The 15735-nt window shown below is 44.3% G+C and overlaps 1 protein-coding gene across 1 annotated transcript in view; it reads left to right on the top strand.

Annotated features, from left to right (window-relative positions):
• Positions 1-14686: 14686 nt before the first annotated feature.
• LOC144179874 (solute carrier organic anion transporter family member 74D-like) overlaps positions 14687-15735 on the top strand; it is a 43231-nt gene continuing 42182 nt past the window's right edge. Inside the window, exon 1 of the mRNA XM_077708299.1 lies at positions 14687-15481. Coding sequence (XP_077564425.1) covers positions 14755-15481 — 727 coding nt within the window. The 5' untranslated portion in view covers positions 14687-14754. The remainder of the gene's footprint in view (positions 15482-15735) is intronic.

Raw genomic sequence — 15735 nt, 5'->3', positions numbered from 1 at the left:
CCCCTCCCGCATTCTCCTCGCAGCGCCAGCTTCGCTCTCCGCCGCTCACCCCCTCTCCTCTCCGATAGCGAACACTCTCTCGGGAGGGGCATTGGATTGGATTCGATTGGATTGGCTTGGCTTGGCTTGGCTTGGATTGGATTTGGATTGGATTGGATTAAAGTGGATTGTGTTGGATTGTGTTGCGTCATAGCCGCGGCAGACGCACTGGCGCCGGCTCGTCCCCTCACCGCTATGCGCGCTATAAAACGCGATGCCTGCGCCGCTCCGCTCCATCGTTCCAGCGCTGTTCCTCCGCTGTCCAACGCTGCAACGTGAACCCCCTATGCGCCGCATCTACACAGGGGTTCCCGCGAGGGGAGGTGGGAGTTTTTTTTCAACCAGGAACACCCTAACCGACATGATTGTCAAAGGGGGGGGGGGGGGCGACAACCCATTCCTGCCACCTGTTTCCTCTCCTCTTCCGCTTCCCGAGTGGTGGGTGAACCTGACGACCATCGCTGACCTGTTGGCCCGGCTAATATTGGTCTCCGCGGGGCATAGCTCGCTTAACTATTACATGGGATCCTGGTTTGAGGAACCACACTCAGTTCTCCACGACATAAAGGTTTTTCTACTACTACTACTCCTCGTACTGCTATTGCTTCTACTACTACTGCTACTACTGCTACTACTACAACTGCTACTACCACTACTACAACTGCTACTACTACTACTACTGCTACTACTACTACTACTGCTGCTGCTGCTGCTACTACTGCTACTATTGCTACTACTGCTATTACTACTACTACTACTATTACTACTACTACTATTACTACTACTGCTACTACTACTGATAGTACTGCTACTACTACTACTGCTGCTACTACTGCTACTATTACTGCTGCTGCCACCGCTGCTGCTACTACTACTACTACTACTACTACTGCTACTACTACTACTACTACTACTGCTACTACTGATACAACTGCGGGTGCTCTGTGAATTGTTTTATTCTTCTGGTAAGCTTTTTAATTGCTATTTCAGGTTTCAGCTCGGCTTTCTGATTGAACCCATAAAAAAAGTTCACTATGTCATAAATTCAGTTTCATGGTGTTAAACGTGTCTTATCGTGCTACCCAAATCACAGCGGATTGGAAAGCCTATTCTCCAAAGATCCTTTTGGAAACAACCGCTCTCACTGTTCTGCGTATCACCTGATAGAAAGGAGACCAAAACAGCATGACCAGGATGTCGCCCCTCCACACTACCTTGATGTTGCCATTCACACCGAACTTCCGGGGTAATGCTTGTTCATAAGCTCAGCGCTAAGGCAGCCTACACGTACGAGACTCTATGTAGGGGTTCTTCGCTCGCCGCTCACCTGAATGGCCACATTCTCATGTTTCAAACCAGCTGACATCCACAATTGCATTTGTAACTACCCATATTTAACTCTATGTCCAGCCTCCATACGCAACAACCAGACCCTCACCAAATAAAACTTGTTACAAGAAAAACCTGTTACATCCGACAGAACTCCATGCTAGGAAGGTTGCACTTGCACAAGCACCGTAGTCGCTATTGCCAGTGCCTTTCCATGTCCTATGGAAGCCGAACCAGTCATAAGGAATCGCGTGCACTACCCCTTCCTTCCCCGGCCCCGTTAACGTAATCCCGAACGCTTCGCTTTGTAGCCTCGCGTTAGAGTTTTGGGCAGTGAGTACTGGCGCGACGGCCTGGGTTGAAGTCCCGGCGGGTCTACTCCTTTCTTTTGGGGGGAAGGAGGGAAATTTTTCCAAACTCAAATCTTGTTGTCGTTGTTGTTGTTAATAATGGTGTTTGGTATGTTTTAGGTCACTTTAAGTTTGGGGTAGAGCCTATCACCACGTTTAATTGCATTCTGCATCGCGCGAACAAGTGGTGCGCTGTGCAGCGAAGCATTTTGAAATACGTGCCCGGGTAACCGACTGGGCCCCTGACCTTCCTTTTGCAGTGAGGATGTCACCGCAACAATACCAAAATCACTGCAGATGGCATAGGCTTCCCCTCTCCGCTTCACTTATGGGCATAAGGCTGTTCCCCGACCCTTCTTGTTTTATAACATGTCGACGAGGTCGGCATAACCTGTGCTCTGCTTCCTGCTGGCCTCTGGGAAAATAACAAGCATACAAAATGGTCGATTGAACTTCCCCTTGAGCAGCTGCTCCCAACAGGTCACCTTTTGTCGAGCGTATATAAACTTCGTTTACTGAGAGATGCCTTTGACTCCGTTATGCTTGCTTCCTGCTTTTAACACTCTATTTGTATCGCATAGATCCGGGAATTTCTCAAACCGGCACGTTCTGCGAAGTCGCAGGGTCACTTTATTGGCTTTCCTTCTGCTTCAATGCCGCTTCCAAGCCAGGAGGCTCCACTCGCTGATGCCTTTCAACTTCACGTAGTTGCACTCTCCGCGTTCGATTTCATTTCAGCTGTTACAGCACAGTACAGACAAGGACTGAGGAAAAAACAACCCATCACGAGCGTTGACGTTCAACCTCGGTTTCAAAGCCAGGTGGGCGGAAGTATATGGGAAAGGTTAAAGTTCAGCGCTCGTGGTGTTCTATTCTTCCCGTCAACCTTTTTTATAGTGCGCTGTAAATGTTTGAGAAAATCCACCACCAAACACTACATGTGTTCTTAGTGCGCGGCCTTGGCAAAGAACATATCGAGACAAAAAAAGAAGAAAAACTACGAGGAGACCTGACCACGTGGAGTGAACAAGAAAAAAATCTCGTCTTTCCGTAATTCACAGTCGCGAGGCATGTTGGGAAAGGGACGAGCCGTCGAGATCGCTCCAGATGGCGGCTCTAGTGGAACGTACTCATGTTGATGGTATAAGGCTCGAGTGACACGAGCACTGGTTTGACAACATCAGCGTGAAGGCGATGATTCAGGTTGAGGATAAAAACATCTACACCGAAAATACATTTAATGTGACAGACTCGTAATCAGTTGTCACATTTTGTGCAGCGTTTCAATTTAGTTATCGCAGAAACGTTTAATTTCGTAATTTTGATCAAAAACACACTAAACACTAGGATATGCACTTATTCATTGCCTCAAATACGTACAGTGTTTCCCATGGACTTAACCATGTTGAAACGCATGAATCGTTAATAGTTGGCGAGGTTGTTCGCCTATACATGGCCCGCACTGGGCAGAACGTTTTCTTCACAGTTCTAACCCTCTTGTGCGCTAATGTGCTTGAAAAAGCGAAGCCACAAAGTTCTCCCTGAGCATGCTAGATTACGCTTCGCTCACATCTTGAGTCATTATAAAATTCTGCTCTGGAATGCACACGCATCTGCTGTCGACCTGCTGAACTGTATTTTTGCAGCGCCTATAGTTCGCAGTACCACCACGTGCCTGGCCAAATACTCGTTACTGGGATAAAAGCTTTTTTATGGTCCTGGTTACTGTCAAGAATGGTTTCCGTCCGTTATTTCTTTCTTTCTCTATTACTTTCTCTGGCGGCAGTGATACCGAAAAAAAGCGACGTGTTAGCCCGTTCTGGAGTCACCAGTATATTTAGGCAGCATACAGTCAACTTTTATTACCGATCGTACTCTTTTATCGTGAGGTCATCCCAGCTTTCATGGAAAAGGCCGTTCTGGCCTCGTTTATTCGTTATTTTTCGTTCTTCCTTCGTTTTACCGCCAACTGCAGGGGCCGAAATTGAGATTGGAGAGCACAAGTTGATCGTTTTCAGACTGCAACTTCAGAACAATTGTCACCCTCCATCAAGTTGTTTCCTGGGCGAAGAGAGTTTGACAGGGGAAATTTCATACGCGCTATAGACGAAACAGGCAGGGTTTGCACCAAAGTAGTGTTAAAGCCTGCACGTCACCACTTCATCATCATTCTGTCCTGGTCTGGCATAGGTAAGCATTTTCGTTCTTTTGTTTCTTTGTTTTTCTTTGCTTGGCTGCCATTATAAAATACTTGCTTAATTTATATGCGTAAAATTACAGTACCTAACCCGGCATAAGAAAGATAAAAACAGAAAAGACCCTACGCTTATCCTTGTGGGTCGAGGTCATCTCATCTCAAGGTGACTCTTGCAGACTTGGTACACATTCCCTCTAGTTTTGAAAAGTGTGTGAGCATCTTTTCTAGGCACGCTCCAGTCACGCCGATAGGAAGCAGGAAAACTTACCACACCTTGTGAGCACTTTCACGCAGTGGGTATTGCGATGTTCTGTTTTAATGTAGCTACAAGCCCTGGAACGTCCGGCGCTGTTCAGAACGATGAACTGCGCCCGCAGCAAAAACAGCCTGAGAGGCACCAAACCACCCATATATATAAAGCAATGCTACATTGCATTTTAGGAATTTTCACAATAGTAAATTAAAGCATTTCGCACACAAATTGCAACAATTTTTGGGACTCAAACCCTGGTCCTGAGAATCAGAACCTGCTACTTTACACCTAGGTTATGGGAGTAGAAGCGGAAGATCACGCTCGTTTCGCCAGTTTATCAAGAAACGAGCAGGAGTGTTGAAAGCGAACATAAATTTCTCGAGACCTATACAGGAAATCTCGGGCTTGTTCCTACATAAGAACGGAATGGGGCATGAGCGTACCGTGGCAATAGCCTCGCACGCGCAACCACCACACACTCACTCATTTTAACGCAAAATAGATACTAGGCTTATGTTCGCCATTCTAGCGCGCTCGCCAGCCGTCCGTGCGAGCCCCTCTGAGAACTGTAAACACTCCTCCAGTCACACAACAAAAAGAAACTGCCGAAATTCGCAAGAGAGAACGTCTAAAAACTGGCCGCCTATCTTCTCACTTTGCCGTCGTCGAAGGACGATTGCCTTCTTCCGCGCCTGTCCCGTAAATGCCGCTCTACTCTTCCCCGCCCACCTCGCGTGCTCTCACCGTCCCTTTTGATCCTCCTACGATAAACACAGTGGAGGTTCGCCCCAGTCAACTCAATTTTTCCGAGTTCCAACGCCCGCGCCATCTACTCAAGCTTTTTGTTACTGCTGAACTTGGAACACTGCCGCGAGTCCCAGGCTCGCGCGAGCTCTGTTCGTATTTTTTAGTGAAAATATATTTTCAAGGCGTATTTTTATTTGCTATCACGGAATTCAAGAACAAATTCGTCCTCAATTAAAAGAAAAATGCAAGTGTCATTTTTGCATTCATTTCTTGCCTCAAATATGCCTAACGTTTTCTTTTCGCTCAACAATGTTGACAAGTACAAAGTTTTCTTCTAAGTTTAGATGGTTCGGAAAAGTTTTGCCTTATGACCCCTCGTTATAGTATTCATTGAACTTTTGGCCGGAAATCTAAATCGAGGGACAAACATACAGGAAGACGGCCATAAAGGCAGATAAAACGTTTTAGGGTATACGTAGCTCAAGAAAGACTATCATCTATAAAAATGCCTAAGCCCCTTTTTAGAGGCAGATTCTTTACTACAGACACGTGCAGTGCTAAGAAAATTTTCAGGCCCCATACTGGTAGTCTGTTACCGAAACAGGAAATTGCTATGCGCTTTTATATCACTAGATAAGAAATGCATCCCTATGAAGCGCACATTGCAATTTTTACGTCTTTTCCTGGCACAGACCTGCAGGTCTCTCTGTTCGCTTGCTGCTCTGCATGGCAAGCTCTGGTAGCTGCGCGAATTCGCCAGTCTCGTCAAGACGTGCTTTTTTCCTCTGGTGACGCTCGACCGAGCAGTGGCCATGTAAATCGAATTCGCCTGTTCCGCATCTCCCCCGCAAAACACCTCAGGATCCCGATTGTCAAGGGTGGAAACTAACTTCAGGAGTCATCCAAAGAATAGCTCCTGAGGTCGTTTGGTCCAAGATACTTTTAGTGGGGCGAATGTTTTCCGTTTAATGACTCTTTTACACCCCTCTTCACTGGCAAACGCGCTCCCGAAAACCATCCTACTCCGTGGATCTTACGTAATATTAGAAATAGCATGGTCTCAACGCGATGCGTGTGGCTGCACTGAGAACGGCGCGCTGTCTCAACAGATTGCGGGAGTTTTGAGAACGCAGGAAAATTAAATTAATCAAACTTCGATTATATTCATTATGTGAGTTACCACAGCGGAAAAAAAGAGCGTGAAGGGTGGGAGGGTAAGAAAAAAGAGGTAGTAATTGAGGAGAATACGAAATCGCCACTTAAAAGCTGTCGTGTTTTTTTTTTTTTCTTGAACACGTTTTGTAGGAGGGGGAGAGGGGAGGGAGAGGGAGAAAAACGAAGGAAAAAAATCACCTGACGTGGAAGGAGAGAGAAGCGGAAGTTGCGTGGCAGGGACGGCTGAAGCACCATCCTTCCACGATATTTTCAGCGAAGCAAGCAGATACGCGGCCAACTGCTTCCGCTCCCGTAGGGCTGTAGGAGAAAAATAGCTTAATTAAGCGCCTTTGCCATAATAGGAACGTAGTGCAGAGGTTTCAAGTCTGCTGGTCCCGAATTTTGTGCTGGGCGTTCAGATCGCGCCTTAGCCATTTTTCCTTTCTGGGCGGGCGTAATTTCAAAAATCCTGCTGCCCCTTTTACTCGTCTTGTAAAGAAAATTCCTGAAATTGGTTTGGGGTACTTGTTTGGGTACCATTTCAAGGAAAAGAAGCAATTTAGATATGTCAACGGTCTGATATATCTTGTAGGAAAGTACAAGAAAAGTACGTTTTTTAAACAAAATCCCAATTAAGCCGATTAGGCGTTGCTCATTTAAAACACCAAATGCAGCTTTTAGCCATCCGAATGGGTTACCCGTACTGAACGTGCCTTCCATATAATTAGGAATTCTTGAAAAATATTTCAGCCCTTTTCAATCTTTCAGGGCTGTTATTTTTAAAACCCCGAGTGTACTGAGTATCTACACCTGTGTAGTTATGTACTCTTTAAATTTCAATCTTTTAGGACGAGCACTTTGGCTTGGCATTGATATTACCTATTAGGCCTTTTCAGTCCGTTAGGGGTGTTATTTCGGTGGGGTCTTTCTCGCCCTTCTATGGGGATTCTTACGGCGAAATACCTAATTTCTGAGCATTTTTGTGAGTGAAATCTCTGAGAAAAAACGAATTCTATATACCATTTGTCTAAAACATAGCGCGAAATCTCTAAATCCTCGCATTACATGCCGCAATGCAGATATGCACGATAGGAGCCCGATAAGGCGAAACCCTGAAACTACTTATTGGAGATTTTTACAGGCTGCTTGTGTCGGCAAAACCCCTACGGTATGTCAACTTGCTGGCTAAATAATCACGAAATAGCGAAAACACAACTTTCCCTTTTTCTTCAGTAGTGGTGAAACTTCCGAAAATCCAGCCTTAGTACGCCCCTTCGCTATGATAGAAAAGTACTCCCAACATTTCAAGACTCTAGACCCAGCACATTCGGCTTGGGAATCATGAGTGAGTGCGTGAGTGAGTGAGTGAGTGAGTGAGTGAGTGAGTGAGTGAGTGAGTGAGTGAGTGAGTGAGTGAGTGAGTGAGTGAGTGAGTGAGTGAGTGAGTGAGTGAGTGAGTGAGTGAGTGAGTCTTTTGCTGCATAAGTTGTCGTTTCTTGGTATTCCTAAAACCCTCATAGACTGGATTAAGGATTATCTCAGCGGCCGTAAGCAATGTGTTGTGATAAATGGTGTGTATTCATCAACAGCTGATGTACTGTCCGGGGTGCCACAGGGGTCGGTTCTGGGGCCGCTTCTTTTTTTGATTTTTATCAATGATTTGCCACTGGATTTGAAATGTACATTGAGGCTTTATGCTGATGATTGTGTTTTGTATTACCCAGTCAAGTGTGTTGATGACACCACAGTACTGCAGTCTGACCTCGATAAGATTGTGTCTTGGTGTGCTCAGTGGCAAATGAGTTTAAACCTAACTAAATGTTTTCATGTGCAATTTACTAACAAAAAAAGGTAGTATCCAGGTCTTATTACTTAAATTCCTGCCAAGTACAGAAGGTAAATCAAGTAAAGTATCTTAGCGTAACATTCACGGCAACAGTAGATTGGACCAGTCACGTAGATTTAATCACACCCAAGGCTTCGCGCCTAATTCATTTTTTCCAAAGAAATTTCAGCGACGCGCCGCAAACACTCAAAGAAACCCTGCATATTACAAATGGGCGCCCAATTCTAGAGTATGGTTGTGTTACTTGGGACCCTTTTACGAATGTACTGAAAGAAAAGTTGGAGAGGGTGCAAAAAAGGGCTGCCAGGTTTGTAACAGGTAATTACGATTTCAGAATAAGGTCTTCTGGAATTCTTCAGGCCTTGGGATAGAAACCCCTTTGTGGACGACGGAAAGTTCAAAGACTTAAATTTCTTTATAATATGTATCAGGGTAAGACTGGAATAAATAAAGAGCGGTATTTGAAGACGCCTAGTTATATGTCCGAATGGAAAGATCACTTATATAAAATTAGAGAATATACCTGTCGATTAAATGTCCTTAAATACTCTTTCTTTCCAAACTCTATTAGCGAGTGGAATGCGCTAAAAATATCAATATTCTCTGATTCTAATTTCCTAACAGCCATTGAAGCAGCATTGTGAGTTGCTGAAATAGCCCATATATTTAACGCTGACTTTGTATTTCTCGTGGTTGTTGATTTTTGATATGTATAATTACTGCTTTCGTTGTATAATCTTGTGTTTTGTACTGTTGTTACAATGCTGTACTGCAAGTGTTTAGATTTCTCATGTACAATGATATGCATGATTTTAGTTCGATTATAATGTTGTTGTTTGTATTCTATTTTCTACTGTAACCCCCCTACAATAATGCCCAATGGCCGACGTAGGTACATGAAATAAATAAATAAATAAATAAATAAATAAATAAAAAGTCAGTCAGTTGATTAGTCAGTCAGTCAGTCAGACAGTCACTCAATCAGTCAGCCAGTCCATCCGTACGTCTGTCCGTCCGTCCGCACGCAGGGCAGCTCTACTTATAGGTATAGATGAGCACATGAATAGTGAACATTCAGCTTTGCGAATACTGTGTATTGCCTGTATTGTGTAAAGAGTGCTTACTCGCAAGCTGTTTATAGTCGTCTTTGCACTTCTGTCTACTGTTACCACAATTTTTAACGTTTACAAAGTATCGAAGTCAAATGGCAGGCTGGTTTGTGCTTTTCCGGGAAATGACGTCGAATGGCAAAGGTGAACAGAAATTAACATCAGCAGGTGTTCTAACTCTGACCGGTGGGGGAGTCTTTCTGTCATCTGTACGTGATGAGCCCATCGACCGGTCTGCCACATCTGCTGCAGCATTGGCGGTACTATTGAAGTGGCCAGGAATTCATTTCGTCACAACTGGGATTTCGCGGCCATGAGTGGCAGATATATGACACCTGTTTTCCGCCATTCTCGCTAGGAAAGCCTCGCCTCGTGCTGACTGCCCCTTTTTGCTACGCCGACGATCATCGACAGAAGACACCGACGTCCATGCCATTTACCCGAAAAGCATAAACAAATGAGGGCGTGCTAATCCAGTGACGTCACGGGCCAGCAAGACACTAGATAGTCAGCAGGCAAGTACCCACCCCCTGTAGGTTACGACCACAATTTGCGGCGAAACCAACCGCTGTGTGTTGCCATTCTAGGCATGAATTTCTGCATTTAATCTTTGTACAGCAATCTTCTTATGGACAAGGCACGGGTGTCGATATGTATATCTATTGGGCGCGCATCGGAGGGTTTCTTGCCGGCCGTTAGCCATTTTTCCACCGGAATGAGCGTTTTCATCTCTGGCCATTCGACACTCGTACTGTCCGAGTGCCTTGGATTGCTCCTGCTTTGTGCAGGTGACGTTGAAGCTAATTCAGGGAGCAAGATTGAGGACGTACTAGCTTTGCTAAAGAGCTGCCATGAAGCAACAACAAATTGGAACAGAATCGAACAGCAAATCGGCAGCATTGAGACCCGAATTACGGGTATTGAAATAACCGTGGACAGCGTGCTCGACTTGAAAAGAAATTTTGATACAGTTGCTGATTATGTGCACGAAGATAACCTGAATGGCTGTAGAACAAACGCAGGTATTGCCGATATTATTGATGACATGAATAATAGGATGAGATGTAACAACCCTATCATAAAGACCTTGATGGAAAATAATGAGGGATACGCAGAATCTAAACGTATTTTCAAAGATTTTTTCTAACTTCCCCAACATTGAAGCTGGAAAAATCGAGGGAACACATAGACTAGGGTAACCCCGGCCTGACTTTCGCTGTGCAATTATTATTAAATTTCTTAACTTTAGATCAAAAGTGGAAGGTCTGACTACCGCCCCAAACATGAATAACTTTGAGTCTCCAAAGTCTGATGGTAGTGGATTTTTTACCATATTACAGCTAACCCGGAAAAAGCTCCGAGATTACGCGAAATCGAACGGAAAAGGAACATAGAAATACACTGTGCCCACTTAATACACTATGCATGCCCAACTCCACTTTTTGTTATGATTCCACGAAGGACGGTATTGTCATGGTGGTCTCCAAGAAAGAGTTCTCTGCACAATGACGTTCCCGAGGACCACATTGAAAACCAACTCAAGTAGAACCAGTACCATTGCTTGCGGCAAATTTTCGTAGCTTACATAACAAAGTGGTGCACAACACTGCTGTGTTCGCGTGTTCTGCAGTTGAACGGAAACATGGCAACTTAAACATGTTCCGAACACTGACTTTTCATTTTCTACGACATTCGCGCACTCATGCAAAGATATAGCGGGGTTAGAGGGGAGGAATTATATTCGACATGAGTTTTATTTATCACTTATCACCCCCCAACAATAGTTGCTCTTCATAACCCTTTTGAAATTGTTTGGATTTCTGCTTAATTTCAACACGTTCATTGCGCCATCGGGGCATGCTACCGACAACCTGATAGCCGGCAGGACTTGGCAGACATTCTTAGTGATCGGTTTGACGCAATTTTATAACTCAAGCTTCCGCATTGTATGTCAATCTTTGGTAGAGACAGTTTTGTCCTGCTACTGAGTGGACCTCCTTCACCATTTCTGCTCGTTGTAATCGCCATGAACAATTGAGCTTCCTGGGCTTCATTCGGCATTATATTTTCAAACAAGTTGTACTTGGACTAATGCGCCGGGACCACATATTAAATATTGTGCTCACTAACCACCCCGAGCTTGCTAAACCTAATTGACGAAATCAGTGACCACAACGCCGTTCATTGCTCATTATTGCTGCTACCACGTGCTGACAAATAAAATGTTGCAAAAATATAACGTCAACTGCCTGCAGCAGATTTTTCAAGGAGTCTTTCAACATAACTTCACTGATCGATCGGAGCAGCACAACTGGTGTCCGTTTCATGATAAACTCAAAGACTGTGTGCCCGTAATCTAAGGAGGAGTGAAACTGACGATAGCCCTTGTCCACGCGTGCCTAAAAAAGATGCCTGAACAAAAACAAAAGAGCACATCAGAAAGCGATTAGGACTAGAGTCTCTATGTTTGGTTTAAGAGTGCTTCAAAGGTAGGCAAATGTTCATGAAGGGAGAATGAAAAAAACTACAATTTCACGCTTCTTAAGATTTTCTAACTGGAACCTGAATTTTTTTTTAGAATTATTGGTTCTCACAAGAACTACCCGGCACTACCCCTCACAAGGGATGATGGCAGGACCTTACCTCTTGCTGAATGAGCTGAAAAACTGAACAATTAATTCTTGACGTTTTCGTCATTGAGCGGCCACTAGATAGCTCGTTAAGGGTGCCACGGCCCTTTTTTTCCCACTTTAATCGCAGCGCACGGCGTAGCTTGTGCAATAGATCGCTTGGCACCCAAGAATAGTCCATGATCGGGTGGAATTAGAGCGGAATTTTTAACTCTAATGAACCAAATTTCGGCCTTTTTTTAAATTTTTGTACAATCAGAATACATATCGAAGGATTACCACCCAAATTTTAAATTATGGTGGCAATACTATCTCTCATAACTACCGACCCACATCACTCACATTATTCTGTTGCAAGTTACTGGAAAATGTTATATTAACGCATAATATTACCCGCCATAACCTAAAAAAACGTGCTTTTAAGCGTCGGCTTTCGAAAGAATCTACAATTTCGAACACAGCTATTCGCTTTAGTAACTGACCTCCATTCAGCTACAAGTGGGTCTCCTCATTATGATAGAATTCTTGTTCTGTTTTCAAAAGCTTTTTATTGCTTGCCGCATAGACGCGTGCTACCAAAAATTTGCCACCTTCAACTTCGTTACAAGGCAACACAATGGATCAAAGAATTTTTAAGCGATCATTTACAGTCAGCCAAATTCGACAATTATTGGTCTCCGTTACTTGTCTATCCAGAATAATTTTGAGCAGTTGCTCAGCAGACCAAAAGTACTCTCTCAAAAGACAATCTGTGGGCAGAGAGAATACAGAGCTGTCTTGTAGCAGTTATGAACAGTCCAAAATGAAAAATAAAAGAGACCCTACACTTCTAACCAGAAATGCGTTCCATCTGGCGTCCCTCAGGGGTCAGTGTTAGGTCCTCTTCTGTTGTTAATATTTATCAACGACATAGCATGCAACCTAAAATCCCCAATTCACCCATTTAGAGAAGGTTGCGTAATATATAGAGAATTGTCATTGAAACTTTGAGCCACCGATATTTTGCAGCCTAACCTTGTTATGCTAGTGTAATGGTGCAACCGACGGCAAGTGGAGGTTAATGTAGAAAAAGCTAAATAGACAAAATTTAGTTCCGTTCTCGCAACCGCTTCACATATAGCATACAATAAATGGTACTTTAATAAATTTAGTATATTCGCTTAAATATCTAGATATCTTTTTTGCAGCCAATATAAAGCTGGGCGAATAGAACATAACGCATAACTGCGCATGCCACCAAAAAGACTTGGCTTTTTCAAAATTCTCAAGAGACGCCTACATTTAGCCACAAATTAAGCCAAGTTCCCCTCATACGATTCTCTTATCTGGCCCTCACTAGAATACGCTTTATCACATGGCATCGGCATGACACAAACGTAACTAACCTCTCGTAACCCATCCGTAACAAAGCCACCCGGTGCATCCTTGTCGTCGTACTCGCACTACAAAGTCATATCTTCAAAAGATTCATTTAATCTGCCTTTGTTTAACACGCACCGCAAGTTGGCTGGGCTATCTTTTTTCATTCCTTGTACCGCAGTAACAAAACGTTTCCCCAAGTTCACATCTCTCAAACGCCGCCAATGTCAGCCCGCGTAGAGGTATATTTGCAATGTTCGTGCAACTTTCGCTAAACGTAAAACATTAAAAAAACCACCCTAAGTCCTAGCAATTACGGAATAAAATTTATTGTCTTCTCACACCGGAAACGCGGCTACCTGGACTAAGGCGGCCGCCCATCTGCTCTAAATATGTAAAATTAACGTTTGTTCCTCCTCCTCACACCGGAACGCTCATCGATTCATCTTTTCAGGCACACTCCAAACCTGTCTAGCAGCTGCTTCACGTCCCGTCCATCTTTCTTCTTTTTATCTCTTTCCTTCTTTTTTTTCTACATCCGTTGCAGTAGAGTGTAGGGTGTACTGACCGTGTTCCTTTCGTTTTCTATGCCTATTTTTTTATGTAACTGTGTCCTCCTCTCTCAATCATCTCTTGTTTGGCGTTGCTTCTGCATACACTCTCGATTTTTCTTTTTGCACTCATGTACAGGATCTATGCCTTTTGTGTACAGTTCCGATTACAACATACTTTGCATTTTCGATTGCGAACCCACTAATCCCTTCCAAGTGATGCACACACACGGGCTTTTAGAATAGTTAAAAATAAATTAATAAATGAACTTCGGTTGTCTATGACAGTGTTTCGACTATCGTGGTAGTCGGTCATAAGGAAGCTCTTTTCCCGATAACTTTACCCATAGCTGTAACAGATTTGCGTTCGGAGTCTCTGTATTGAGTACCTAACCATACGTTTCGGCGCACTGTGCTCTCCCAAAGCGTTTTCAGCCTGGCACGCGTTCTCAGGATGGAAGCTCGAACATTACAAAATGGCTTAGGTGGCCACTGCCCAATACAAACTTAACAGTCCATTGAATGCTTTGCACAAAACCGACCGCTCAACACAAAATTCTTTGCTCTACCCATTAGGCTCTTAAAATCGCACAAACGTCCGCACATAGGCCCCGTACAAAATGTGTCGGTAAAACACTGTTTTTTTTTTGCTTTTACAGCTTCTCGCAATTTATTTTTGTGGTAGCGTGATTGGCACATATTGCAGCCTGTACATTGCGAGCATGTCCAATGCATGGAGACTTCGTTTACAAAAAGAGACTGGAGGCCATGGCTCGGAAGGGAAAAATAATGTGGATCATAACAACAGAAATTACCCGTAGAAAGGCCTCATCGCGTTATAGGTAAAACAGACTCTTGAAACTATTCGCAGAATCACCGGAATGACCTTAGGGTAAGGTACCACAGTTCCAACAGACAGACACTTGAAAGTTTATCAAGTCGGGCATGACTCACGCATTTCCATAAACGGTGTTACTGAGAGCATTGTGTCGATGTCCAAAAGCGAAAATTCAACGAATAAAGGCCTGTAGCATACTCAAATGCCCCTATAAGTCCTTTTTGTAAATGAGACAATGTGATGAAGTAATACTTACTTTGTTTGTTTTTTTACCACACAGATTAAACTGGCTGAAGACAAGAAGCACAGGCCTACACTAACATCCAAGATCGCAGCTCAACAATCAGAGCCATGGAAAATGGAGATCAACTAACTTTTTGTGACAGAGATCGGGAACTGACGCCGAAAAAGGACCCACCTGCATATTTAGCGTTAAGCAACGATGAATTCGAACACGACGACGAGCGTGCCTATCGCTGTGGATTTGGTCAGTTCCGGCCCGACTGGCTTCAACGGTTCGCCACGTCGCGAATGTACGGGCTAGTTTTTGGCATCCTCGGCGTCGCACAGGGTGCCTTCCGGGCCTACATGGTGGGCACCCTGTCGACCCTCGAGAAGCGCTTTTCCATATCCAGCCAGATGTCCAGCATCATTCTGGTCGCCGATGATTTCAGTTCCCTTTTGGCCACGGCTCTGTTCTTGTTGTTCCTGCGCCGCACAAGCATGCCTAACTGGATATCAGTAGGAATCCTCCTATCAGTCATTGGTGCCCTAGCAAGCTACCTGCCTTACGCCATCTTCGGACCTGGAACGCACCTGTTGAAACATGCTGGCGGCACTCCCGGTAGTATGGGTGCCACACCACTGCAGTTCTGCGCGGACAGCGAGAGTGGCAGGGACTTGCTAAGTCCGACCGATCATTGCGCAACACGCGACTCAGACTGGTCGACGTTTGTTGCCGTGGGACTCCTCATTACGGCCAACTTCCTAAATGGTCTGGCTGGCGTTGCTTGCTACGTGGTCGGCACGACGTACATGGATGACAACGTAAAGAGGAAAAATTCGGCCCTTTACTTTGGTAAGTCCGTTCCCGAGGTCGACGCGCAGTTTAACCCTTGCTATGAACCAAGTACTAGTTTTGCCCATGCCTTGAGCTTTCTACATTTTAATGAGCTAGTAAGGAGATACCAGAACTCCAGTTATGAACGAGAATTCTGTTAGGTACAGGAGCTGGAGGGTCGCCTCCAAAAAAGAGAAAAGGACAGATTTGTTGCGGTTTTAATGTTTTAAATTAGGTTTTTAAGGTTCATAAGATTTTAGGAGGTTTTAGGC

The sequence above is a fragment of the Haemaphysalis longicornis genome, unplaced genomic scaffold (assembly GCF_048455015.1).
Source record: "Haemaphysalis longicornis isolate Haplotype H1 unplaced genomic scaffold, Haemaphysalis longicornis Haplotype H1 scaffold_4, whole genome shotgun sequence".
In the NCBI taxonomy this organism is placed as follows: domain Eukaryota; kingdom Metazoa; phylum Arthropoda; class Arachnida; order Ixodida; family Ixodidae; genus Haemaphysalis; species Haemaphysalis longicornis.
Note: the sequence above shows the minus strand (reverse complement) of the source record. Positions and strands in the feature narration are given on the sequence as shown.